This window comes from Dendrobates tinctorius, unplaced genomic scaffold (genome assembly GCF_039654945.1).
Source record: "Dendrobates tinctorius isolate UK_male_01 unplaced genomic scaffold, ASM3965494v1 ptg000038l, whole genome shotgun sequence".
In the NCBI taxonomy this organism is placed as follows: domain Eukaryota; kingdom Metazoa; phylum Chordata; class Amphibia; order Anura; family Dendrobatidae; genus Dendrobates; species Dendrobates tinctorius.
The window spans coordinates 9,138,757-9,163,476 of record NW_027361706.1 but is presented as its reverse complement, the minus strand read 5'-3'; the positions used below and the strand labels follow the sequence as shown (position 1 = coordinate 9,163,476).

The 24,720-nt window shown below is 48.3% G+C and overlaps 1 protein-coding gene across 1 annotated transcript in view; it reads right to left on the bottom strand.

The window, feature by feature from the left end:
• The window catches only part of CHDH (choline dehydrogenase), a 32,766-nt gene extending 9,995 nt beyond the window's left edge, over positions 1 to 22,771 (bottom strand). The window contains exons 1-6 of the mRNA XM_073574176.1: positions 22,663 to 22,771; positions 6,522 to 7,290; positions 6,301 to 6,452; positions 5,857 to 5,986; positions 4,596 to 4,730; positions 3,451 to 3,593 (exon numbers count right to left, since the gene is read on the bottom strand). Coding sequence (XP_073430277.1) covers positions 3,451 to 3,593; positions 4,596 to 4,730; positions 5,857 to 5,986; positions 6,301 to 6,452; positions 6,522 to 7,275 — 1,314 coding nt within the window. The 5' untranslated portion in view covers positions 7,276 to 7,290; positions 22,663 to 22,771. The remainder of the gene's footprint in view (positions 1 to 3,450; positions 3,594 to 4,595; positions 4,731 to 5,856; positions 5,987 to 6,300; positions 6,453 to 6,521; positions 7,291 to 22,662) is intronic.
• Positions 22,772 to 24,720: the final 1,949 nt, after the last annotated feature.

Genomic DNA, 24,720 nt, shown 5'->3' with positions numbered 1-24,720 from the left:
ACACCTTTGGGATTCTCTGGAAAGGCGATTGTGATCCCGGCCGCTCCTCCAACATCAGTGTCTGACCTCACAAATGCTCTTCAGGATTGGCTGAGTTCACACGTGGCGTTTTTTTTGCGTTTCCGCGGCTGTTTTAACCGCGCGATTTTGCCACGAAAACGCGAAAAATAAGCATCCCATGCATTCCTATGGGATTCCGCAATGCTGTGCTAATGCTGCGGTTTTTACCGCGGCGGAATCGCTTCTCGGTAAAAAACGCAGCATGCTCATTAATTTGCGGAATCGCGGCGATCCTGCACCCATAGGAATGCATTGTTCCGCTTATTTCCCGCATGTGGCTGTGCACACCATGCGAAAAGTAAGCAGAACAATTGCGGATGGTACCCACGGTCCGGAGGAGAGGAGACTGTCCTCCGGGCTTTGGGTACCATATCCCTGTAAAAAATAGAATTTAAAAATAAAAAATATTGTTATTCTCACCCTCCGACGTCCCGCGCAGTCTTTCCGCTTCTCTTCATGCTCTCGTTCCCAGTAGTCCTTTGCGAAAATGCCCGCGATGGCGTCCGTTCTCGCGGGATCGCGAAGTCTCGCGGTCATCGCGAATTACCGCGAGACATCGCGATCCCGCGAGAACGGACGTCATCGCGGGCATTTTCGCAAAGGATTACTGGGAACGGATGCGCGGGACGTCGGAAGGTAAGAATAACACCATTTTTTATTTTTTTTTTACATTTTATCTTTTACTACTGATGCTGCATAGGCGGCCTCAGTAGTAAAAAGTTGGTCACACTTGTCAAACACTATGTTTGACGAGTGTGAGCAACCTGTCAATCAGTTCTCCAAGCGATGCTACAGATCGCTTGGAGAACGCTAGCATTTTGCAAGCTAAATATGCTTGCAAAATGCTAGTTTTTACGCGGGAAAATCGCGGGAATTTAAAATGCGATTTTCCCGCAGACTGGAATTCCGGAATTCTCGCGGTAATTTCCGCGAGAGTTCCGGTACGTGTGCACTTAGCCTAAGGGGTAAAACTTCCCACAGACGCCTCCAACATCTTGTAGAAAATCTTTCCAAAAGAGCAGAAGCGGTTACAGACTCCATATTAATGTCTATGGATGTAGAATGGCTCCTGTGGGTGTAATGTGGAGGGGGGCACATACTTTTATCCACATAATATATAACACAAACACAACACCTCCAAATGATCAATTTATCGATTTAAAAATGAGGTGTTAGCTATTGAGGAACTACAACTCCCAGCATGTCCACACAGATTTAAGCCTAAATGGAATTAAACCAAAGGTTAGAGATCGTGGGTTTACTTAGGCGCGACTTTTAGGTTGGGTTATCCCACTAATGGCCAATCGCAACCATACCAGGCACACGCCAACCCCCGAGCCATAACTTTTATATTTTTCCGTTTATATGGCCATGTGAGGGCTTATTTTTTGCGGGACGAGTTGTGCTTTTAAATGACATCATTGGTTTTACCATATCGTGTACTGGAAAATGGGAAAAATATTCCAAGTGCGATGAAATTGCAAAAAAAAGTGCAATTCCACAGCAGTTTTTTCTACCATATTCACTAAATGCTAAAACTGTCCTGCCGTTATGATTCTCCAGGTCATTACGAGTTTATAGACACCAAACACGGCTAGGTTCTTTTTTTATTTAAGTGGTGAAAAAAAAAATGATAGAATTTGTTAAAAAAAAAAAAATGGCAATGGCGCTATATTCCGAAACCTGTAGCGTCTCCAATTTTCATGATCTGGGGCTGGGTGAGGGTTTAGTTTTTGCGTGCCGGGCTGATGTTTTTACTGATACCATTTTGGTGCAGATACGATCTTTAGGTCGCCCGTTATTGCATTTTATTGTAATATAGCGTCAACCAAAAGTTGTAATTCTGGTGTTTTGAATTTTTTTTATTGCCACACCGTTTAGTGATCAGGTTAATTTTTTTTTATATTGATAGATTGGGTGATTCTGAATGCGGCAATACTAAAAATGTGTATGTTTGATTTATTTTATTGTTTTATTTTGAATTGGGGAGAAAGGGGGGTGATTTGAACTTTTATATTTTTTTATATATTTTTAAAAAACTTTTTTTTTTTTTTTTTTTACTTTTTGCATGCTTCAATAGATTCTATGGGGGACTAGAATCTACACTACTTTGATTGCTTCTGGTACATACAGGCAATGATCAAATCGCCTGTGTGTAGCAGAAATGCTCACTTGCTAAGTGCGGCGCTCATAGCAATCTGGCAACGACAACCATAGAGATCTGCTGGAGACCTCTGGTTGTCATGCCGACCCATCGGTGACCTACGAACATGTGATGGGGTCACCGATGGGCGGGATTTACAACGCGCTTCCGGTAAGCTCGAGTTAAATGCCGCTGTCAGAGATTGACAGTAGCATTTATCTTGTTAATAGCCAAAGGTGGATTGCGATTCCAGCTGTGGCTGTTGCGGGCAATTGTCAGCTGTATAGATCAACTGACATGTACTCAAAAAGGTGCGGGCTCAGCGCCAGAGCCCGCACCAAACAGGGGGAGTCCGATGTGGGTGTACTATTACGCCCAACATCGGAAAGGGGTTAAACAAAGCACACAACCGATAAGTGTCCTGAAAATTATAGATGTGTTACACTTTAGAATTGCTTAAAGCGCCTTCAAAATGTGGCGCTGGAGAAGGATGTTATCAATACCCCGGATGGTAAGAAGAACAAACAAATCAATTTTAGAACAAATCAAGCCAGACATGTCGCTCGAAGCAATGGCCACCAAGCTACGACTTGTCTACTTTGGACCCATCATAAGAAGAGAGCAATCACTGGAGAAGGACTTCATGGTCGGAGAATGGAAGGAATAAGGTGAAGAGGAAGACCAGCAACCTGATGGCTTCATACTATCGAGATAATGGTGGAGAAGACCCTGGTGGACCTATCTAGGCTTACACAAGATCAATCTTCCTACAGAGCGTTCATCCATCAAGTCACCAAGGCTAGAGATCGAGCCGAAGGCCGTTAATAATATTAAAGCGGTTCTATGGATGTAACACTTGGGGAATGTGCACAGAGTCTTTTTGCAAAGTTTTCAGAGCAGAAATTCCATGGTTTTGAGGAGTTTTTAATTTTTGAGAAGGATTTGGAGACCAGCATGCCCCAACAGGGATTGGGGAATGAAAAGTGCATAGGGTTGGGTGGTGCTGCTTTGGAAAAAAATCCATAGATACTGCTGTGTAGGTACCCCATTCATTCTATGACCCCCCACTAATCAGATAGTGAGAAGATATTCTAGTGACAGGCCATTAGTCTGGTAGGGAATGTTGCCCTGATCGCTCTCGGTGATTGCACGCAGCACTTGTACCCAGGTGCTAATCTGTAGGGGGTTGCTCAGCTGTGCTGTTACCTACACTGTCTCCCCGTCACACCACGTTGTGTCCGGCTCACCTGATAGGCCTCCATCTTTGGATTCACTCGTCCATGATCTATGACCTGAGAAGGGAGAAAGTGGAACTGGATGTCGGGGTGCTCAACGCCGGGGGCACTTCTAATGAACCCACCGGACTCCAGGTGTGACGTCGCCCCATAACCTGGTGACCAATGGTCGTAAAAAGATAAAGATCTGGTTAATATTAAGGTTTTATAGCTTAACGATGTCACTTAGTATAAAACTAAAAGAACTAAAAGTTCACTGACTGATCAGTCATCACATCCAGACACAAATCACAGAACTGATCAAAACCGAAGAAGAGCATTTAGAACAGAGAAATAAGCAGCTATAAAACGCATCGGCCCCGACTCATCACTCACCACTTAAAGTGGCCTTTTGTGAAAAATTCTTGAAAATGGCACACACTGTTGAAATTTTTTTTTTTGCAGGATCAAACACTTTTTTTTTTTGTCTTTTACCTTTTTTTGTGCATTTTTAAAGGAAAAAAAATGCATGATCTTTTAAATTGTCAGTGTTCAAAAGCGCAAAAAAAAAAAAAAAAGAAACTCCGATTTCTTACTCCACTAGGGTACTGGAGTACAATTGTGCCTAAAATTTAGTAATTTTTCAAATTTGGAATTACCGTAGGTTAAAACCTCTGGATAAGGAAAAACACACTCATAATGCTAATAATAATTAGCTAATAAAAAGTGCAAGTTAAATAGTGAATAAAACCATGAAAACAAGATAAAAGTCACGAAATTAAGTATTTTGACTCCACAGAAAAAAAAAGACTCAAAAACAATGATGAAGTAGTGCCATAATTAGTGATGAGCGAGTGTGTTGGGATTAGGTGTTATCTGAGCATGCTCGGGTGCTGAGTGTCTTCAGCATGCCTGAAAAATACGTTTGAGTCACAACACATGCAGGGATTGTCTGTTTGTTACGCAATCCCTGCATGTGTTTCGGCTGTCGGACAGCCGCGAGACATGCAGCCGCGAGGACTCTAACATATTTTTCGAGCACGCTGAAGTCACTCCGTTAGCACCAGAGCATGCTCAGATAACACCTTATCCCAGCACGATCACTCATCACTAGCCATAATGTTCAATGGTGAACAAGCCGCGCTGTCTTGTGACACATTAGGAAGCCGTATTCTCACCTGTAAACTTCAGCATCCATTCCACGCCGATCTGAAGCATCTTGAGGGGCTTTTGTGCCCCGTATAAAGTGATCGGCTTTGTGCACATCTGCTGGAGATAAACTTCCAGGTGATCCTGAAGATTCTGTCCCACTCCTGCCAGAATCAGAAGGAAAAACATCACCAACAGTATATTCTGTACCCCGACCCGATTCCTCCTCAAGAAGCTCTGAAGATTTTAAAGGGCTATGCTAATTTAAAGGAACCTGTCACATCGACCATGTAGTCTGGTCGTGGGCAGCATCCTACATATCAGATTGATTCATTATTTTCTGTGGAAAAAAAAGGATTCAGCTTATCTTATGTTTTAATCCCTGCTCGTTGAGGGAGTCCAGGGGGCGGTCCTAATCAGTGATCCACAGCTATCTCGCTATGCACACTCATTGATTAGCACCGCCCACTGGACTCCTAATCTCGAAATAGCATGAATTTATATGACTGAATGGTTGTACTAAATCTTTTCCCACAAAGCTATATATAAATGAGCTCAGCTCCTCCTGCTCTTTGCCGACTTCCTATACATGGGGACAGGATTTTCTTTAAATGTAACTGGCAACAATCAGACCCAGCAGATATAGGGGAAATCTGCAGGTAGATATCTTTTAATTGCTGTATAGCCAGCTTACTAGAGCAGCAGCTGCAGGGAGGAAGTGAACATTTATCCTCCCTGTAGCCTCTTGCATGCCCCACTTCTCAGTTTTTGAGTTTCCACAAAAATTTAAAATAAACAATAAATTTCGTTCAACTTCACAATTGTGTCCCACTTGTTGTTGATTCTTCACCAAAAATTTACACTTGGTATCTTTATGTTTGAAGCATGATATGTGGGAAAAGGTTGAAAAGTTCCAGGGAGCCGAATTCTTTCGCAAGGCACTGTAAGCCATCCAATGCTCAAGTTACCCCTTAGACCCAGTCAGAGGCCTTTCCTCCAGCTAAATCAGATTTCTTGCTCAGCACTGAGGAGGGGCAATACCCTAAAACACGTGTCTGCAAATTGAGATTCTGGATTGGCTTTTATCCTAAGTCATGTAACATGTCTCATTACAAGGTGGAGACTAACTTTTAGGATTGCTACATCCAATAATTGGCACTAGCGTTCTAGTCATCTTCCTCTCTTAAGGGGCAATTTGCATATGAGCAAAAAAATTAAAAACAAAAAGCAAAACCAATTTACGGTAAGTATAAAACAAGTATATAACATACAACCGCAGGAGATCTATACCTGGCAGGTGAGAGATCACAGGGATTCCTAATTGTCTCAGGTCTGAAGCATTTCCAATTCCAGACAGCATGAGTAGTTGGGGGGAGTTGATAGCCCCACCACTCAAGATCACTTCTTTGCTGGCAAATGCCTAGAAAGACATAGAAAGTTATAGGTTAAAAAATGAAGGCCGGTCAATAAGTCAGGCAGGCAGGTAATGTTCTCCTTGTGATTACCAAAACTCATCTCCACCGCTCCAGAGTCCATTGGTGGCAGCTTTATACCACTCCGCCTGACGCTTGGTGTTGTGTTTGGTGATGTAAGGCTGTGTGCAGTTGCTCGGTCATGGAAACCCAAATAAATCAAAGCGGCACACGGGATATAACAAGTTTGGTACAGTTCAGTAAAGTTAGGGACATTTGGTTGCCTTTTGCCACCTTGACATTGAAGTACATTCGCATTTACCTGTTTCTTTTGTCCATTTTGAACATACTCCACTCCAGTTGCTTTCAGTCCTTTGAAAAGTATTTTAGTGACCAGAGTCTTCTCCTGGACAGACACATTCTTGCGATCCATTGCTGGACGTAGATAGGCACTAGCTGAGCTCCATCTCTGACCTCAACAAGCAGAGAAGGAAGGTTACAAATGTCTCTAGCGTGTTATCTATCTATTGGGCTACCTCTTACCTTTGAAAATAGTCATATCCATCCATCCCACACCTTCTTGCTGGTAGCCATTCATGTCCTCTGTGAACGGGTATCCTGCCTCCTGGGCAGCTTTGAGAAATAGCCGATGAAGAAGATGATTTGTCTTCCCTCTTGAGACATGCAGTGGGCCACTACCTCCTCTGTAGGGATCAGGTCCTAGCTCGTGAGTCTGGGCTTTCTTAAAATATGGCAAACAATGATTATAATCCCAGCCGGTGGCACCTTGGGCGTGCCATCGATTGTAGTCCTCCGCATGCCCTCGAATATAGACCATGGCGTTCAAAGAGGAAGAGCCACCCCAAACTCTACCTCTAGGCCAGTACATAACTCTGCCATCCATGTGTCTTTGTGGCACGGTGTGATAATACCAGTTGAACTTATCATCACATAGGTTGTACATCAATGCAGCCGGCATGTGAATCTTCCACGACAATCTCTTGCAGCCCAACATGAGGTCCTTGGGTCCTGCTTCCAATACCAGCAGAGTGTCATCGTGGCTTTCCGACAGGCGGTTTGCCAACACACATCCGGCCGAACCAGCCCCGACTATGATATAACTATACGAGTCCACATTGCCTTGCTGACGAGTGGAGAACGGACTGATACTGGACAAATGGGATCTCAGCCCAATCAATTGCCTTTCCGTAAGTAAATCCGGCAAACGGTGCAAACCTTGACCTCTGATGGATAAATGTCGGGAGGTGACCTTGAAAGCTTTAAAGATCTGGGCCATTTTCTTTGGTTTCAGCTGGAAAATTATAGCAAAAGGAAATCAGCAATTAATATTAAGGCCTATTCCCATTTTAACCCATTATCACCTAGCCAGACGATTTGTGGGTCCAACTGCCGGGACCCCCAACAATCCTGTGCATGGGGCTCTGAAATACAGAATGGAAAGGCGGTCGTGCATACACACCATTGCTCTGTTCAGTCTCTATGGGACTTTCAGCGACAGCTGAGTACAAGCTTGGCTATTTCCAGCAGTCCCTTAAAGGGGATTTCAGAGTCTTGTTCCTTGGATTGGTGGGGGCTCCAGGGGCCGGACCAACAGAGAACAGCAAGTTATCGCCTGACCTGTCGACATATAGCATGCTAAAAGCTGCATAACCTTTAATCTATATTCTGTATCTTAAAGGGAATCGGTCACTGTGTTTTTGCTATGTAATCTGAGAGCAGCATAATGTAGAGATAGAGACCCGCATTCCAGGTATGTATCACTAACTAGGCTGCGTGCTGTATTTTTTTTTTTTTAAATAAATTCACTGTTTTATCTCCTGTATATATACAAGTACTCAAAATGCTGATCTCTGCATAACCCCACCCTCACCACTGATTGGCAACTTTCCGTGTATACTGTGCATCAGCAGAAAATCTATGTAATAGAGGACTACATGGCATGAGACAACTAGTCCTCTAGTGCTAATCTGCTGATAAAACACTTGATTTTATTGAAACAGCAGCAGGCAGTCTAGTACTTGACACATCACTGGAATCAGTGTGTCTGCCCCTACTTTATGCGGATCTCAGGTTAAAGAGCAAAAATCTGCTGACAGATTCCCAGATTAAGTGCATATCTTCAGGTTAACAGCTTTATTTCTGGTGACAGGTTCTCTTTAATTCGTCACGACAGGCCCTCCTAGAAGGCAGCAACCCGTGCTACGTTGTTCCAGGCGAGCACGGCGGAGAGGGTACAAAAATAGAAGGCATACTGGCCCACAGTGAGATTTCCCTGGTGCAATCTGAAGAGGATGCTGTGGAGGAAACACGGCTTGGCTCATCAAAGACCTTGCGGAAGACTCCTAGGAAAGCCTGGAGGTTGGAGACTAGAGGATCCCCAATCTCCCTGAAGGGATTGAGCCACAGGAGAGCATCGCCACTAAGATGGGACATAATAAATGCCCCTTTGGCCCAGTCAGATGAGAACTGATGTCCCAATAGCTCAAAGTGCAGCATGCACTGGTTGATGAAATTGCAGCGCTATGTGGGATCACCGAGGTGGGGCAGATGACAGCGTGTCCAAAAACAGGTGCTTACAGTCTGCAGATAGGACGTGATTTTGTCCTGCTTGTCCTTCTGACCGGAGACCTCCTGGTACAGGTCAGAGACCAGAGAGGATGGAGAGTCCGTGGGTTCCATGACCTGAGCAATCTGTGACATACGTGGTAGTGGAACCAATGTGCTGTGGCCCAAGGAGACCCTGGAGGGATGTGACTAGGCAAACACCTGACTGTTCGCTAGAGTCCTGGTGGTGTGGTTAGACTTGGCCCCAGATGGACGCCAGGTGCTACTCCAGGATGGACCTCGGGACACATGGCAACTGACTCTCAAAGTGGCAGGAAGCTGGAATGGCCAGGAATGGCATGGACGGTAGGTTACAGGAACGGCAGGTATGGCTGGTACATAGGAAGGCACTACAGGTACGGCTGGTATACAGGGAGACGTGGCACGTGCAGGCGGGGTTGGCTGGTATACAGGCAGGCACAGCAGATGCAGGCAGGTACAGACAGATATACTAGAACAATTAAATAAATGTCTCCCAGCCATGGGCTAGGGACACCTTAGGACGGTGCGTGCTTGTCTCTTTAAGAGACTAAGAGCGGCGTCCTCGGTGCAGACCCCGGGGGCCGCAGCAGCAGGATAATTCGCAGGCCGAGGCAGTGAGAGTCGGCGTTCCTGCCGGGGGAAGGAGGATGGTAACTCCGCAGGGACGCCGATGCTACACCCACTTGTATTCACAACCACATAGCAGGACACCAACAGCTACAGTCTACTGTACGGGGCATCTGTGGCTACTGTACGGGGCATCAATGGCTACCGTAAGGAGCATCTATGGTTACTGTACGGGGCATCTGTGGCTACTGTACGGGGCATCAATGGCTACCGTAAGGAGCATCTATGGTTACTGTACGGGGCATCTATGGCTACTGTACGGGGCATCAATGGCTACCGTAAGGAGCATCTATGGTTACTGTACGGGGCATCTGTGGCTACTGTACGGGGCATCAATGGCTACCGTAAGGAGCATCTATGGTTACTGTACGGGGCATCTGTGGCTACTGTACGGGGCATCAATGGCTACCGTAAGGAGCATCTATGGTTACTGTACGGGGCATCTGTGGCTACTGTACGGGGCATCAATGGCTACCGTAAGGAGCATCTATGGTTACTGTACGGGGCATCTATGGCTACTGTACGGGGCATCAATGGCTACCGTAAGGAGCATCTATGGTTACTGTACGGGGCATCTATGGCTACTGTACGGGGCATCAATGGCTACCGTAAGGAGCATCTATGGTTACTGTACGGGGCATCTATGGCTACTGTACGGGGCATCAATGGCTACCGTAAGGAGCATCTATGGTTACTGTACGGGGCATCTGTGGCTACTGTACGGGGCATCAATGGCTACCGTAAGGAGCATCTATGGTTACTGTACGGGGCATCTATGGCTACTGTACGGGGCATCAATGGCTACCGTAAGGAGCATCTATGGTTACTGTACGGGGCATCTGTGGCTACTGTACGGGGCATCAATGGCTACCGTAAGGAGCATCTATGGTTACTGTACGGGGCATCTATGGCTACTGTACGGGGCATCAATGGCTACTGTATGGAGCATCTGTAATGTGAACAAAAATGGAGGGCACCACTGGAAAGAGGTGTTCACCAGAGACTAGTCAAAAATATGTGACAGAAAAAAGAACAAAGCGACCAGCCTATGAATAGGGAACACCACATGTATGAGTAAAAAAATGTATGAAGTTTATTGAATACATCCAACACAGACATGGAATAACACAGACTCCATAAAAACATTTAAAAACATGTGGAAAAGTGGTGAGTCAAATCATGAAATAATGATATGATAAACCTCCCACATCAACAGACCCCACAGACAATGTATGAATGAGCACTATAAAGTGTCTAATGAGGAACAGTCTCTAAAACAAACAAATGAAAAAAGGCATTAAACATGAAAAATCAAAATGCCTGACTGGTTTGGAAAGAGAACTATTCACAGCACCATGAATATATTAAGCACATATGAAACCCCTGAACTGGCATCTATGTACTCACTGATGTAGTTAATGAGCACACACTCCTGTGGACTGCATATAACAAAAAAAAAAAAAAAAAGTTGAGCAGATGGAAAAATATCAAAAGCCCATATGGGACAGCAGTACTAATGCCCTTGCACCTCTAATAAGGTCGTTGCAGACATACAGACCACAAATGGCAGAGACAATGAAGGCAGAAAAGGTCAAATAAACCAAAGCTCCATAATATGCCAGTGCATATGAAAAATAAAGTGCCTGGTGCTTCTGTGGGATGAGTGTGCGGGGGGAGCAAACCCCACGCGTATCGCCACCAGAAAGTGGCTTTCTCAAGGGAGAAATAAAGCGCTGTATGGAGCATCTATGGCTACTGTACGGGGCATCTATGGCTACTGTACGGAGCATCTATGGCTACTGTACGGGGCATCTATGGCTACTGTACGGAGCATCTATGGCTACTGTACGGGGCATCTATGGCTACTGTACGGGGCATCTATGGCTACTGTACGGGGCATCTATGGCTACTGTACGGGGCATCTATGGCTACTGTATGGAGCATCTATGGCTACTGTACGGGGCATCTATGGCGCATCTATGGCTACTGTACGGGGCATCTATGGCTACTGTACGGAGCATCTATGGCTACTGTACGGAGCATCTATGGCTACAGTATGGAGCATCTATGGCTATTGTATGGAGCATCTATGGCTACTGTACGGGTATCTATGGCTACACTGCAGGACAAGACCCAATACATTTGTTCTATTTTTCACCTTTGCACCTTTGTTATTTTTATTTATTAATTTTTACTTTATTTTTTTTAAGCCTCCCCCACCCCTGAGGACTTGAACCTTCGATTGTTTGATCCTTATTCTATGTACTGCTATGCCACTCTTTACAGTAGGAGCACCATGATTGGTGACACCAGAGACCTTTGTTGGGCCCTCAGCTGCGGTGGCTACCCATTGGCTTCTCACGATTCTGTTGCCAGGTTAGTGATAGATGCAAGAATCATTATGCCAGAAAATGAGGCAGTTTAAACATCACCGTCAGAGGCCGATGACAGTGTTTCAATGGTTAAACAACAGCAGTTGAAGTTTGCTCCAGTTGCTGCTGTCAGCAGTAGGTGCTGGCTGTACAACACAGCCGGCATCTGCCCGGTTCAGAGCAGTCTCAGCTACTGCTCCATAGGACATAAGAAGAACTCCTATCAAATATGACTGTAAGGAGTTAAAGGGACATTAAGACCTGAAGCTTCTATCACTTATCCCTGGATTGGTAACGAGTCCCACTGAGCCCCATTTTAGCCCTCGGTAACGTCGTCCATTTATCATCATTGGTTAAGATCCTATTTTGATAAATGTTTCGGGCAGGACAAATGGAAACTCATAACAGCCGCCAATGATCTGATGCCAATTCATGCCGATGCAGCTTGTGGTGGGCTACTGTACACGTCCATGTTTATTCGGTAAAGAAGGTCAGAGAGACGTTCAGGCCACTTCACTAGCATTGTTTGCCATCTCTGGAGAACATAGACCTCCCCTCACAAGCCACCATGCTGGGCTCACTCACAACACAACTCTACTGCCCTCCATAAAGAGCGTCACCTAAGTGACTGGGAAGGAAACGATGGCCTCATTTATGGCCTACGCGGCTGTGGTAGAATGAAAGCGGAGTTCTGACTGGTTACTCTGGTAAAATGAAAGATGCATTCTGATTGGTTGCTTTGGGGAACAACAATAGTTTTATTTAAAAAATTGCAATAAACGAGGCCCGTAAAGAGTCATCCTGTACAACTACATAAGGGAAACAAGGGGCTGTAGTATCAGACGTACAAGAGGCTTTGTACTGCAGGGTATCATCCCCATACAATCCTCTGCCATTCAGCTTCTCCTAGTTTCCCTAATGCAGATTATCACATTTCCATGTCACAAAAACATTTGCATAGTGGTTATTAATACTGAGAACCGTACCGACTAGCTGCAGCACATTGCCCTGGTCCTCGGCTACACTGCCGCACATTGCCCTGGTCCTCGGCTACACTGCCGCACATTGCCCTGGTCCTCGGCTACACTGCCGCACATTGCCCTGGTCCTCGGCTACACTGCCGCACATTGCCCTGGTCCTCGGCTACACTGCCGCACATTGCCCTGGTCCTCGGCTACACTGCCGCACATTGCCCTGGTCCTCGGCTACACTGCCGCACATTGCCCTGGTCCTCGGCTACACTGCCGCACATTGCCCTGGTCCTCGGCTACACTGCCGCACATTGCCCTGGTCCTCGGCTACACTGCAGCACATTGCCCTGGTCCTCGGCTACACTGCCGCACATTGCCCTGGTCCTCGGCTACACTGCAGCACATTGCCCTGGTCCTCGGCTACACTGCAGCACATTGCCCTGGTCCTCGGCTACACTGCCGCACATTGCCCTGGTCCTCGGCTACACTGCAGCACATTGCCCTGGTCCTCGGCTACACTGCCGCACATTGCCCTGGTCCTCGGCTACACTGCCGCACATTGCCCTGGTCCTCGGCTACACTGCCGCACATTGCCCTGGTCCTCGGCTACACTACCGCACATTGCCCTGGTCCTCGGCTACACTGCCGCACATTGCCCTGGTCCTCGGCTACACTGCCGCACATTGCCCTGGTCCTCGGCTACACTGCAGCACATTGCCCTGGTCCTCGGCTACACTGCCGCACATTGCCCTGGTCCTCGGCTACACTGCCGCACATTGCCCTGGTCCTCGGCTACACTGCCGCACATTGCCCTGGTCCTCGGCTACACTGCCGCACATTGCCCTGGTCCTCGGCTACACTGCCGCACATTGCCCTGGTCCTCGGCTACACTGCAGCACATTGCCCTGGTCCTCGGCTACACTGCCGCACATTGCCCTGGTCCTCGGCTACACTGCCGCACATTGCCCTGGTCCTCGGCTACACTGCCGCACATTGCCCTGGTCCTCGGCTACACTGCCGCACATTGCCCTGGTCCTCGGCTACACTGACGCACATTGCCCTGGTCCTCGGCTACACTGTAGCACATTGCCCTGGTCCTCGGCTACACTGCCGCACATTGCCCTGGTCCTCGGCTACACTGCCGCACATTGCCCTGGTCCTCGGCTACACTGCAGCACATTGCCCTGGTCCTCGGCTACACTGCAGCACATTGCCCTGGTCCTCGGCTACACTGCAGAACATTGCCCTGGTCCTCGGCTACACTGCAGGACATTGCCCTGGTCCTTGGCTACACTGCCGGACATTGCCCTGGTCCTCGGCTACACTGCAGGACATTGCTCTAGTCCTCGGCTACACTGCAGGACATTGCCCTGGTCCTCCGCTACATTACAGCATATTGCTCTTAGTCCTCGGCTACACTGCAGGACATTGCCCTGGTCCTCGGCTACACTGCAGCACATTGCCCTGGTCCTCGGCTACACTGCAGCACATTGCCCTGGTCCTCGGCTACACTGCAGCACATTGCCCTGGTCCTCGGCTACACTGCAGCACATTGCCCTGGTCCTCGGCTACACTGCAGGACATTGCCCTGGTCCTCGGCTACACTGCAGGACATTGCCCTGGTCCTCGGCTACACTGCAGCACATTGCCCTGGTCCTCGGCTACACTGCAGCACATTGCCCTGGTCCTCGGCTACACTGCAGAACATTGCTCTGGTCCTCGGCTACACTGCAGGACATTGATCTAGTCCTCGGCTACACTGCAGGACATTGATCTAGTCCTCGGCTACACTGCCGCACATTGCCCTGGTCCTCGGCTACACTGCAGGACATTGCCCTGGTCCTCGGCTACACTGCAGGACATTGCTCTAGTCCTCGGCTACACTGCAGGACATTGCCCTGGTCCTCGGCTACACTACAGCATATTGCTCTTAGTCCTCGGCTACACTGCAGCACATTGCCCTAGTCCTCGGCTACACTGCAGCACATTGCCCTAGTCCTCGGCTACACTGCAGCACATTGCCCTGGTCCTCGGCTACACTGCAGCACATTGCCCTGGTCCTCGGCTACACTGCAGAACATTGCTCTGGTCCTCGGCTACACTGCAGGACATTGATCTAGTCCTCGGCTACACTGCAGGAAATTGCTCTAGTCCTCGGCTACTCTGCAGGAAATTGCTCTAGTCCTCGGCTACACTGCAGCACATTGCTCTAGTCCTCGGCTACACTAAAGGACATTGCTCTAGTCTTGCAGTGTAGCCAAGGACTAGGGCAATGTGCTGCAGTGTAGCCGAGGACTAGGGCAATGTGCTGCAGTGTAGCCGAGGTCTAGGGCAATGTGCTGCAGTGTAGCCGAAGACTAGAACAATGTGCTGCAGTGTAGCTGAAGTCCAGAGCTGCAGCACATTGCTCTAGTTCTCGGCTACACTGCAGGGCATTGTTCTAGACCTCGGCTACACTACAGCAAATTGCTCTTGACCTCGGCTACACCGCAGCACATTGCTCTAGTCCTCGGCTACACCGCAGCACATTGCTCTAGTCCTCGGCTACACCGCAGCACATTGCTCTAGTCCTCGGCTACACCGCAGCACATTGCTCTAGTCCTCGGCTACACCGCAGCACATTGCTCTAGTCCTCGGCTACACCGCAGCACATTGCTCTGGTCCTCGGCTACACTGCAGCACATTGCCCTGGTCCTCGGCTACACTGCAGGACATTGCCCTGGTCCTCGGCTACACTGCAGGACATTGCTCTAGTCCTCGGCTACACTGCAGGACATTGCCCTGGTCCTCGGCTACACTACAGCATATTGCTCTTAGTCCTCGGCTACACTGCAGCACATTGCCCTAGTCCTCGGCTACACTGCAGCACATTGCCCTAGTCCTCGGCTACACTGCAGCACATTGATCTAGTCCTCGGCTACACTGCAGGACATTGATCTAGTCCTCGGCTACACTGCAGGAAATTGCTCTAGTCCTCGGCTACTCTGCAGGAAATTGCTCTAGTCCTCGGCTACACTGCAGCACATTGCTCTAGTCCTCGGCTACACTAAAGGACATTGCTCTAGTCTTGCAGTGTAGCCAAGGACTAGGGCAATGTGCTGCAGTGTAGCCGAGGACTAGGGCAATGTGCTGCAGTGTAGCCGAGGTCTAGGGCAATGTGCTGCAGTGTAGCCGAAGACTAGAACAATGTGCTGCAGTGTAGCTGAAGTCCAGAGCTGCAGCACATTGCTCTAGTTCTCGGCTACACTGCAGGGCATTGTTCTAGACCTCGGCTACACTACAGCAAATTGCTCTTGACCTCGGCTACACCGCAGCACATTGCTCTAGTCCTCGGCTACACCGCAGCACATTGCTCTAGTCCTCGGCTACACCGCAGCACATTGCTCTAGTCCTCGGCTACACCGCAGCACATTGCTCTAGTCCTCGGCTACACCGCAGCACATTGCTCTAGTCCTCGGCTACACCGCAGCACATTGCTCTAGTCCTCGGCTACACCGCAGCACATTGCTCTAGTCCTCGGCTACACCGCAGCACATTGCTCTAGTCCTCGGCTACACCGCAGCACATTGCTCTGGTCCTCGGCTACACTGCAGCACATTGCCCTGGTCCTCGGCTACACTGCCGCACATTGCCCTGGTCCTCGGCTACACTGCAGCACATTGCCCTGGTCCTCGGCTACACTGCAGCACATTGCCCTGGTCCTCGGCTACACTGCAGCACATTGCCCTGGTCCTCGCCTACACTGCAGGACATTGCCCTGGTCCTCGGCTACACTGCAGGACATTGCCCTGGTCCTCGGCTACACTGCAGCACATTGCCCTGGTCCTCGGCTACACTGCAGCACATTGCCCTGGTCCTCGGCTACACTGCAGAACATTGCTCTGGTCCTCGGCTACACTGCAGGACATTGATCTAGTCCTCGGCTACACTGCAGGACATTGATCTAGTCCTCGGCTACACTGCCGCACATTGCCCTGGTCCTCGGCTACACTGCAGGACATTGCCCTGGTCCTCGGCTACACTGCAGGACATTGCTCTAGTCCTCGGCTACACTGCAGGACATTGCCCTGGTCCTCGGCTACACTACAGCATATTGCTCTTAGTCCTCGGCTACACTGCAGCACATTGCCCTAGTCCTCGGCTACACTGCAGCACATTGCCCTAGTCCTCGGCTACACTGCAGCACATTGATCTAGTCCTCGGCTACACTGCAGGACATTGATCTAGTCCTCGGCTACACTGCAGGAAATTGCTCTAGTCCTCGGCTACTCTGCAGGAAATTGCTCTAGTCCTCGGCTACACTGCAGCACATTGCTCTAGTCCTCGGCTACACTAAAGGACATTGCTCTAGTCTTGCAGTGTAGCCAAGGACTAGGGCAATGTGCTGCAGTGTAGCCGAGGTCTAGGGCAATGTGCTGCAGTGTAGCCGAAGACTAGAACAATGTGCTGCAGTGTAGCTGAAGTCCAGAGCTGCAGCACATTGCTCTAGTTCTCGGCTACACTGCAGGGAATTGTTCTAGACCTCGGCTACACTACAGCAAATTGCTCTTGACCTCGGCTACACCGCAGCACATTGCTCTAGTCCTCGGCTACACCGCAGCACATTGCTCTAGTCCTCGGCTACACCGCAGCACATTGCTCTAGTCCTCGGCTACACCGCAGCACATTGCTCTAGTCCTCGGCTACACCGCAGCACATTGCTCTAGTCCTCGGCTACACCGCAGCACATTGCTCTAGTCCTCGGCTACACCGCAGCACATTGCTCTAGTCCTCGGCTACACCGCAGCACATTGCTCTAGTCCTCGGCTACACCGCAGCACAATGCTCTAGTCCTCGGCTACACCGCAGCACATTGCTCTAGTCCTCGGCTACACCGCAGCACATTGCTCTAGTCCTCGGCTACACCGCAGCACATTGCTCTAGTCCTCGACTACACTGCAGCACATTTCCCTGGTCTTCGGCTACACTGCAGCACATTGCCCTGATCCTCGGCTACACTGCAGCACATTGCCCTGGTCCTCGGCTACACTGCAGGACATTGCCCCGGTCCTCGGCTACACTGCAGGACATTGCCCTGGTCCTCGGCTACACTGCAGCACATTGCCCTGGTCCTCGGCTACACTGCAGCACATTGCCCTGGTCCTCGGCTACATTACAGCATATTGCTCTTAGTCCTCGGCTACACTGCAGCACATTGCCCTAGTCCTCGGCTACACTGCAGCACATTGATCTAGTCCTCGGCTACACTGCAGGACATTGATCTAGTCCTCGGCTACACTGCAGGAAATTGCTCTAGTCCTCGGCTACTCTGCAGGAAATTGCTCTAGTCCTCGGCTACACTGCAGCACATTGCTCTAGTCCTCGGCTACACTGCAGCACATTGCTCTAGTCCTCGGCTACACTAAAGGACATTGCTCTAGTCTTGCAGTGTAGCCAAGGACAAGGGCAATGTGCTGCAGTGTAGCCGAGGACTAGGGCAATGTGCTGCAGTGTAGCCGAGGTCTAGGGCAATGTGCTGCAGTGTAGCCGAAGACTAGAACAATGTGCTGCAGTGTAGCTGAAGTCCAGAGCTGCAGCACATTGCTCTAGTTCTCGGCTACACTGCAGGGCATTGCTCTTGACCTCGGCTACACCGCAGCACATTGCTCTAGTCCTCGGCTACACCGCAGCACATTGCTCTAGTCCTCGGCTACACCGCAGCACATTGCTCTAGTCCTCGGCTACACCGCAGCACATTGCTCTAGTCCTCGGCTACACCGCAGCACATTGCTCTAGTCCTCGGCTACACCGCAGCACATTGCTCTAGTCCTCGGCTACACCGCAGCACATTGCTCTAGTCCTCGGCTACACCGCAGCACATTGCTCTAGTCCTCGGCTACACCGCAGCACATTGCTCTAGTCCTCGGCTACACCGCAGCACATTGCTCTAGTCCTCGGCTACACCGCAGCACATTGCTCTAGTCCTCGGCTACACCGCAGCACATTGCTCTAGTCCTCGGCTACACCGCAGCACATTGCTCTAGTCCTCGGCTACACCGCAGCACATTGCTCTAGTCCTCGGCTACACCGCAGCACATTGCTCTAGTCCTCGGCTACACCGCAGCACATTGCTCTAGTCCTCGGCTACACCGCAGCACATTGCTCTAGTCCTCGGCTACACCGCAGCACATTGCTCTAGTCCTCGGCTACACTGCAGCACATTGCTCTAGTCCTCGGCTACACTGAAGCACAGTGCTCTAGTCGTCGGCTACACTGAAGCACAGTGCTCTAGTCCTCGGCTACACTGCAGCACATTGCTCTAGTCCTCGGCTACACTGCAGCACATTGCTCTAGTCCTCGGCTACACTGCAGCACATTGCTCTAGTCCTCGGCTACACTGCAGCACATTGCTCTAGTCCTCGGCTACACTGCAGCACATTGCTCTTGTCCTCGGCTACACTGCAGCACATTGCTCTAGTCCTCGGCTACACTGCAGCACATTGCTCTAGTCCTCTGCTACACTGCAGCACAGTGCTCTAGTCCTCGGCTACATTGCAGCACATTGCACTAGTCCTCGGCTACACTGCAGCACATTGATCTTGACCTCTGTTACACTGCAGCACATAGCAAAACCAAAGGAAAAAACAATGTGTGTATATACCCTAAAAAAATAAATAAGTAAAAAAGCAAGTGCGTTAAATAACATAGGGTACTTGGTAAACACTATTTTGATCAAAAAAGTATAAAGCTGTCCCACCACGGCAAGGTGTACCCATTTGAGACAGTAACTACACTAACGGTTAAAACCTACCTAGTGTGAATAGTGGCAGAGTCTCTGGGTCCCATCCGGACACCCAGCTTCAGAGGGACTATAAGTGAACTACACAGCTCAGTAGAAAGGAGGCAACACCCTATTTGTACTGAATACAAAAATGCTGAGGAAAAACCAAAAAAACTGAACTGGAATAGACTTGAATGACATGCATGATGTAAAAGCATGTTCACACTGGCCATAAAACCATGCAAAACCAAAGGAAAAAACAATGTGTGTATATACCCTAAAAAATAAATAAGTAAAAAAGCAAGTGCATTAAATAACATAGGGTACTTGGTAAACACTATTTTGATCAAAAAAGTATAAAGCTGTCCCACCACGGCAAGGTGTACCCATTTGATACAGTAACTACACTAACTGTTAAAACCTACCTAGTGTGAATAGTGGCAGAGTCTATGAGTCCCAAACGGACACCCAGCTTCAGAGGGACTATAAGGCTGTGTGCACACGCTGCGGATTAGGTGCGGATTCATCCGCGCGGATTTTGTAGAAACCGCAGGTCAAAATACCTGCGGTTTTACCTGCGGATTGCTCTGCGGTTTTGCCCTGCGGTTTTTCATCTCCTCAATGGAGGAGATGGCAAACCGCAGGAGAATCCACCGAAAGAATTGACATGTCAATTCTTTCTGCGGATTGAAAACCGCAGATAATCTGCGCGGAAAATTCCGCACCGTCTGCACTGCGGTTTTTGATTCCCATAGGGAACCGCAGCAAAATCCGCAGCGTGTGCACACAGCCTAAGTGAACTACACAGCTCGGTAGAAAGGAGGCCACACCCTATTTGTACTTTTCCTTTTGTTTTGCTTGCTTTTATGGCCAGTGTGAACATGCTTTTACATCATGCATGTCATTCAAGTCTACTCCAGTTCAGTTTTTTGTTTTTTTTTCAGCATTTTTGTATTCACTTATAGTCCCTCTGAAGCTGGGTGTCCGGTTGGGACCCAGAGACTCTGCCACTATTCACACTAGGTAGGTTTTAACCGTTTGTGTAGTTAATATCTCAAATGGGTACACCTTGCCGTGGTGGAACAGCTTTATACTTTTTTGATCAAAATAGTGTTTACCAAGTACCCTATGTTATTTAATGCATTTGCTTTTTTACTTATTTATTTTTTTTAGGGTATATACACACATTGTTTTTTTCCTTTGGTTTTGCTTGCTTTTATGGCCAGTGTGAACATGCTTTTACATCATGCATGTCATTCAAGTCTACTCCAGTTCAGTTTTTTGGTTTTTCTACTGCAGCACATTGCTCTAGACCTTGGCTACACTGCAGCACATTGCCCTAGACCTTGGCTACACTGCAGAGACATTGCCCTAGACCTTGGCTACACTGCAGCACATTGCCCTAGACCTTGGCTACACTGCAGAGACATTGCCCTAGACCTCAGCTACACTGCTAGACATTGCTCTAGACCTCAGCTACACTGCAGCACATTGCTCTAGTCCTCGGCTACATGCAACACATTGCTCTAGTCCTTGGCTAAACTGCAGGACATGGCTCTGGTCCTCGGCTACATTACAGCATATTGCTCTAGTCCTTGGCTACACGGCTAGACATTGCTCTAGTCCTTGGCTACACTGCAGGACATTGCTCTAATCCTTGGCTACACTGCAGGACATTGCTCTAGTCCTTGGCTACACAGCAGCACATTGCCCTAGACCTTGGCTACACTGCAGAAACATTGCCCTAGACCTCGGCTACACTGCAGCACATTGCTCTAGACCTCGGCTACACTGCAGCACATTGCTCTCGTCCTCGGCTACACTGCAGCACATTGCTCTAGTCTTTGGCTACACTGCAGGACATTGCTCTAGTCCTCGGTTACTGCAAGACATTGCTCTAGTCCTCGGTTACACTGCAAGACATTGCTCTAGTCCTCGGCTACACTGCAGGACATGGCTCTGGTCCTCGGCTACATTACAGCATATTGCTCTAGTCCTTGGCTACATGGCTAGACATTGCTCTAGTCCTTGGCTACACTGCAGCACATTGACCTAGACCTTGGCTACACTGCAGCACATTGCCCTAGACCTTGGCTACACTGCAGAGACATTGCCCTAGACCTCGGCTACACTGCTAGACATTGCTCTAGACCTTGGCTACACTGCAGCACATTGCTCTCGTCCTCGACTACACTGCAGCACATTGCTCTCGTCCTCGGCTACACTGCAGCACATTGCTCTACTCCTCGGTTACTACAAGACATTGCCCTAGTCCTCGGCTACACTGCAAGATATTGCTCTAGTCCTCGGCTACACTGCAGGACATGCTCTTATGCTCGGCTACACTGCAGCCACATTGCCCTAGTCCTCGGCTACACTGCAGGACATTGCCCTAGTCCTCGGCTACACTGCAGGACATTGCCCTAGTCCTCGGCTACACTGCAGGACATTGCCCTAGTCCTCGGCTACACTGCAGGACATTGCCCTAGTCCTCGGCTACACTGCAGGACATTGCCCTAGTCCTCGGCTACACTGCAGGACATTGCCCTAGTCCTCGGCTACACTGCAGGACATTGCCCTAGTCCTCGGCTACACTGCAGGACATTGCCCTAGTCCTCGGCTACACTGCAGGACATTGCCCTAGTCCTCGGCTACACTGCAGGACATTGCCCTAGTCCTCGGCTACAAGGCAGGACATTGCCCTAGTCCTCGGCTACAAGGCAGGACATTGCCCTAGTCCTCGGCTACAAGGCAGGACATTGCTCTAGTCCTCAGCTACACTGCAGCACATTGCCCTAGTCGTCGGCTATACTGCAGCACATTGCCCAAGTCTTTGGCTACACTGCAACACATTGCTCTAGTCTTTGGCTACACTGCAGGATATACAATACAACACTTTTTTACCTATATGATTTAATAGAGTTTAGATAGAAAAACCTCCACAGTCCAGGACCTAATCCGATCCCATCCAGTTGCCAGTCTTTATTATCCAAGATTACGAACACTACAGTGCGGCTCCTTTCAGACTGTAAGCTCTTTTGCACTTAGTTACATAACAATCGGCTTTGTGTTGGGGGCTATCAGACAAAGCTGAGCTGAATTTGTCATTTATCCTGGCACAACTTACATAAGACTGCAGGTAAACCTACCTCAAACCCAGACGAGTAAAATCACAAACTCAGCTCTGCTACATCTGTAACATTCCACAAACTTTCTTGTAACTCCACAGAGGAGGATTACATAATGTACTAGTGGAAACATGTCAGGATCTGCACCATATTAGAGGGGTCATCTATGGACAAGAAGCCTGGACTTTCTACAGCTTCTGTGCTGGGTTTGTCACTTACCTTCCAGGGGTCTGATCACAGCTGGGACTCAGCACATGTATTCAGGGCTCGATCATGTAAAGGAGTGAATATTGGGAAACTTCCTGCACCTTCTGTGCCAGGATATCTGCTATACAGTATGCAGCATAGGGGGAGGGGGCTCTTAAAGCTGAACTGTTTCTTCCTGAGGATAAACTTTATACTGATGATATACACAAAAATGCAGGATCAGATATATACAGTAAGTGCACATAGAAATTCACTATCACTATTGCTGCATATATAATGCAAAAACTGCAACTTTTGAGTTTTTTTCCAAGATTTTCAATGTTTTTGCTCCATTTTTGCTGCAAAAACTCCTAAAAAAAACCCCCACTCAGTGTGCGCACAGCCTTAAGGTTCTACTCTCATGTCCAGTAATTATCCGTTAGAACGGATCCAGCAGAAATCCGTTTTATGACGGAGAAAAAAGTTGTGTCTGCACAACTTTTTGGCTAACAGATTTCCTCTGGATCCGTTCTAACGGATGATTACTGGACATGTGAACATAGCCTTATACTGTCAAACAGAACAGAAAAAAATGTCTTCTGCACTCAAAATTAGCAAAAAAAAATATGTGCAGTAAAAATGACCTGGCAACATGATTCCTTGGGGTCTGTTTGATAATTAATTTGACCCTCCACCGGCATCATAGCGTCTTCCAGTGATTCCACTAATGTAGGTGAGCACCTACATTACTGGCATTCAGAATGGACAGAACAATCTAACGACTCATTCAGATGTCCATGCACATAGGACCGAGATCGGACCACAATGCACGGACTGGCCGCGGAGAGACGTGGGGGCAGAGTGGAGAGACATGGCTGTAGAGTGGAGAGAAACGGGGGCAGAATAGAGAGACAAGGTGGCAGGATGGAGTCAAACGATGCAGAATGGGAGAACATATGGGGCCAGGAATGAGACACATCGGGTCCAGAATGGAGTACATATGGGAGCAGGATGTAGGACATTTTTACTTTAGGGACTAATTATGGGATAATATTACTGCTGTGATGTATTTCATTTTTGAAGATACTGTTTTTAGTGTGTGGGAGGAGAGTTTGTTACTGTGCAGGGCGACACGGTCACTTTTTTTCTTCATCTGGCGTAGTGTAGAAGTTGGGGAAAAATTTGAGAATGTGCTCTAGATGACTTATTTTCTGCAGACACACGTCCTGGCTGGAAGAAGTGATGGCGGTCTGTGCTGGATGAAGATAAAAGATTTTAACTAGTAGAGACATCTCCGGTCAGTCAGTGTGTCACCTGTACACTGACACTATACTATATACAAAGCTCCTGTGTATAATGTCACGGGTGATCACTGTATTACCTGTACACTGACACTATATACAGAGCTCCTGTGTATAATGTCATGGGTGATCACTGTATTCCCTGTGCACTGACACTATATACAGAGCTCCTGTGTATAATGTCACCAGTGATCACTGTATTACCTGTACACTGACACTATATACAGAGCTGTGTATAACGTCACTGGTGATCACTATTATCTGTACACTGACACTATATATAGAGCTCCTGTGTATAATGTCACAGATGATCACTGTATTCCCTGTGCACTGACACTATATACAGAGCTCCTGTGTATAATGTCACCGGTGATCACTGTATTCCCTGTGCACTGACACTATATACAGAGCTTCTGTGTATAATGTCACTGGTGATCACTGTATTACCTGTACACTGACACTATATACAGAGCTCCTGTGTAAAATGTCACAGGTGATCACTGTATTACCTGTACACACACTATATACAGAGCTCCTGTGTATAATGTCACTGGTGATCACTGTATCACCTGTACACTGACACTATACACTAAATACAGAGCTCCTATGTATAATGTCACGGGTGATCATTGTATGACCTGGACACTGACAGTATATATAGAGCTACTGTGTATAATGTCACTGGTGACTCACTGTATTACCTGTACACTGACACTACATACAGAGCTTCTGTGTATAATGTCACTGGTGATCACTGTATTACCTGTATACTAACACTATATACAGAGCT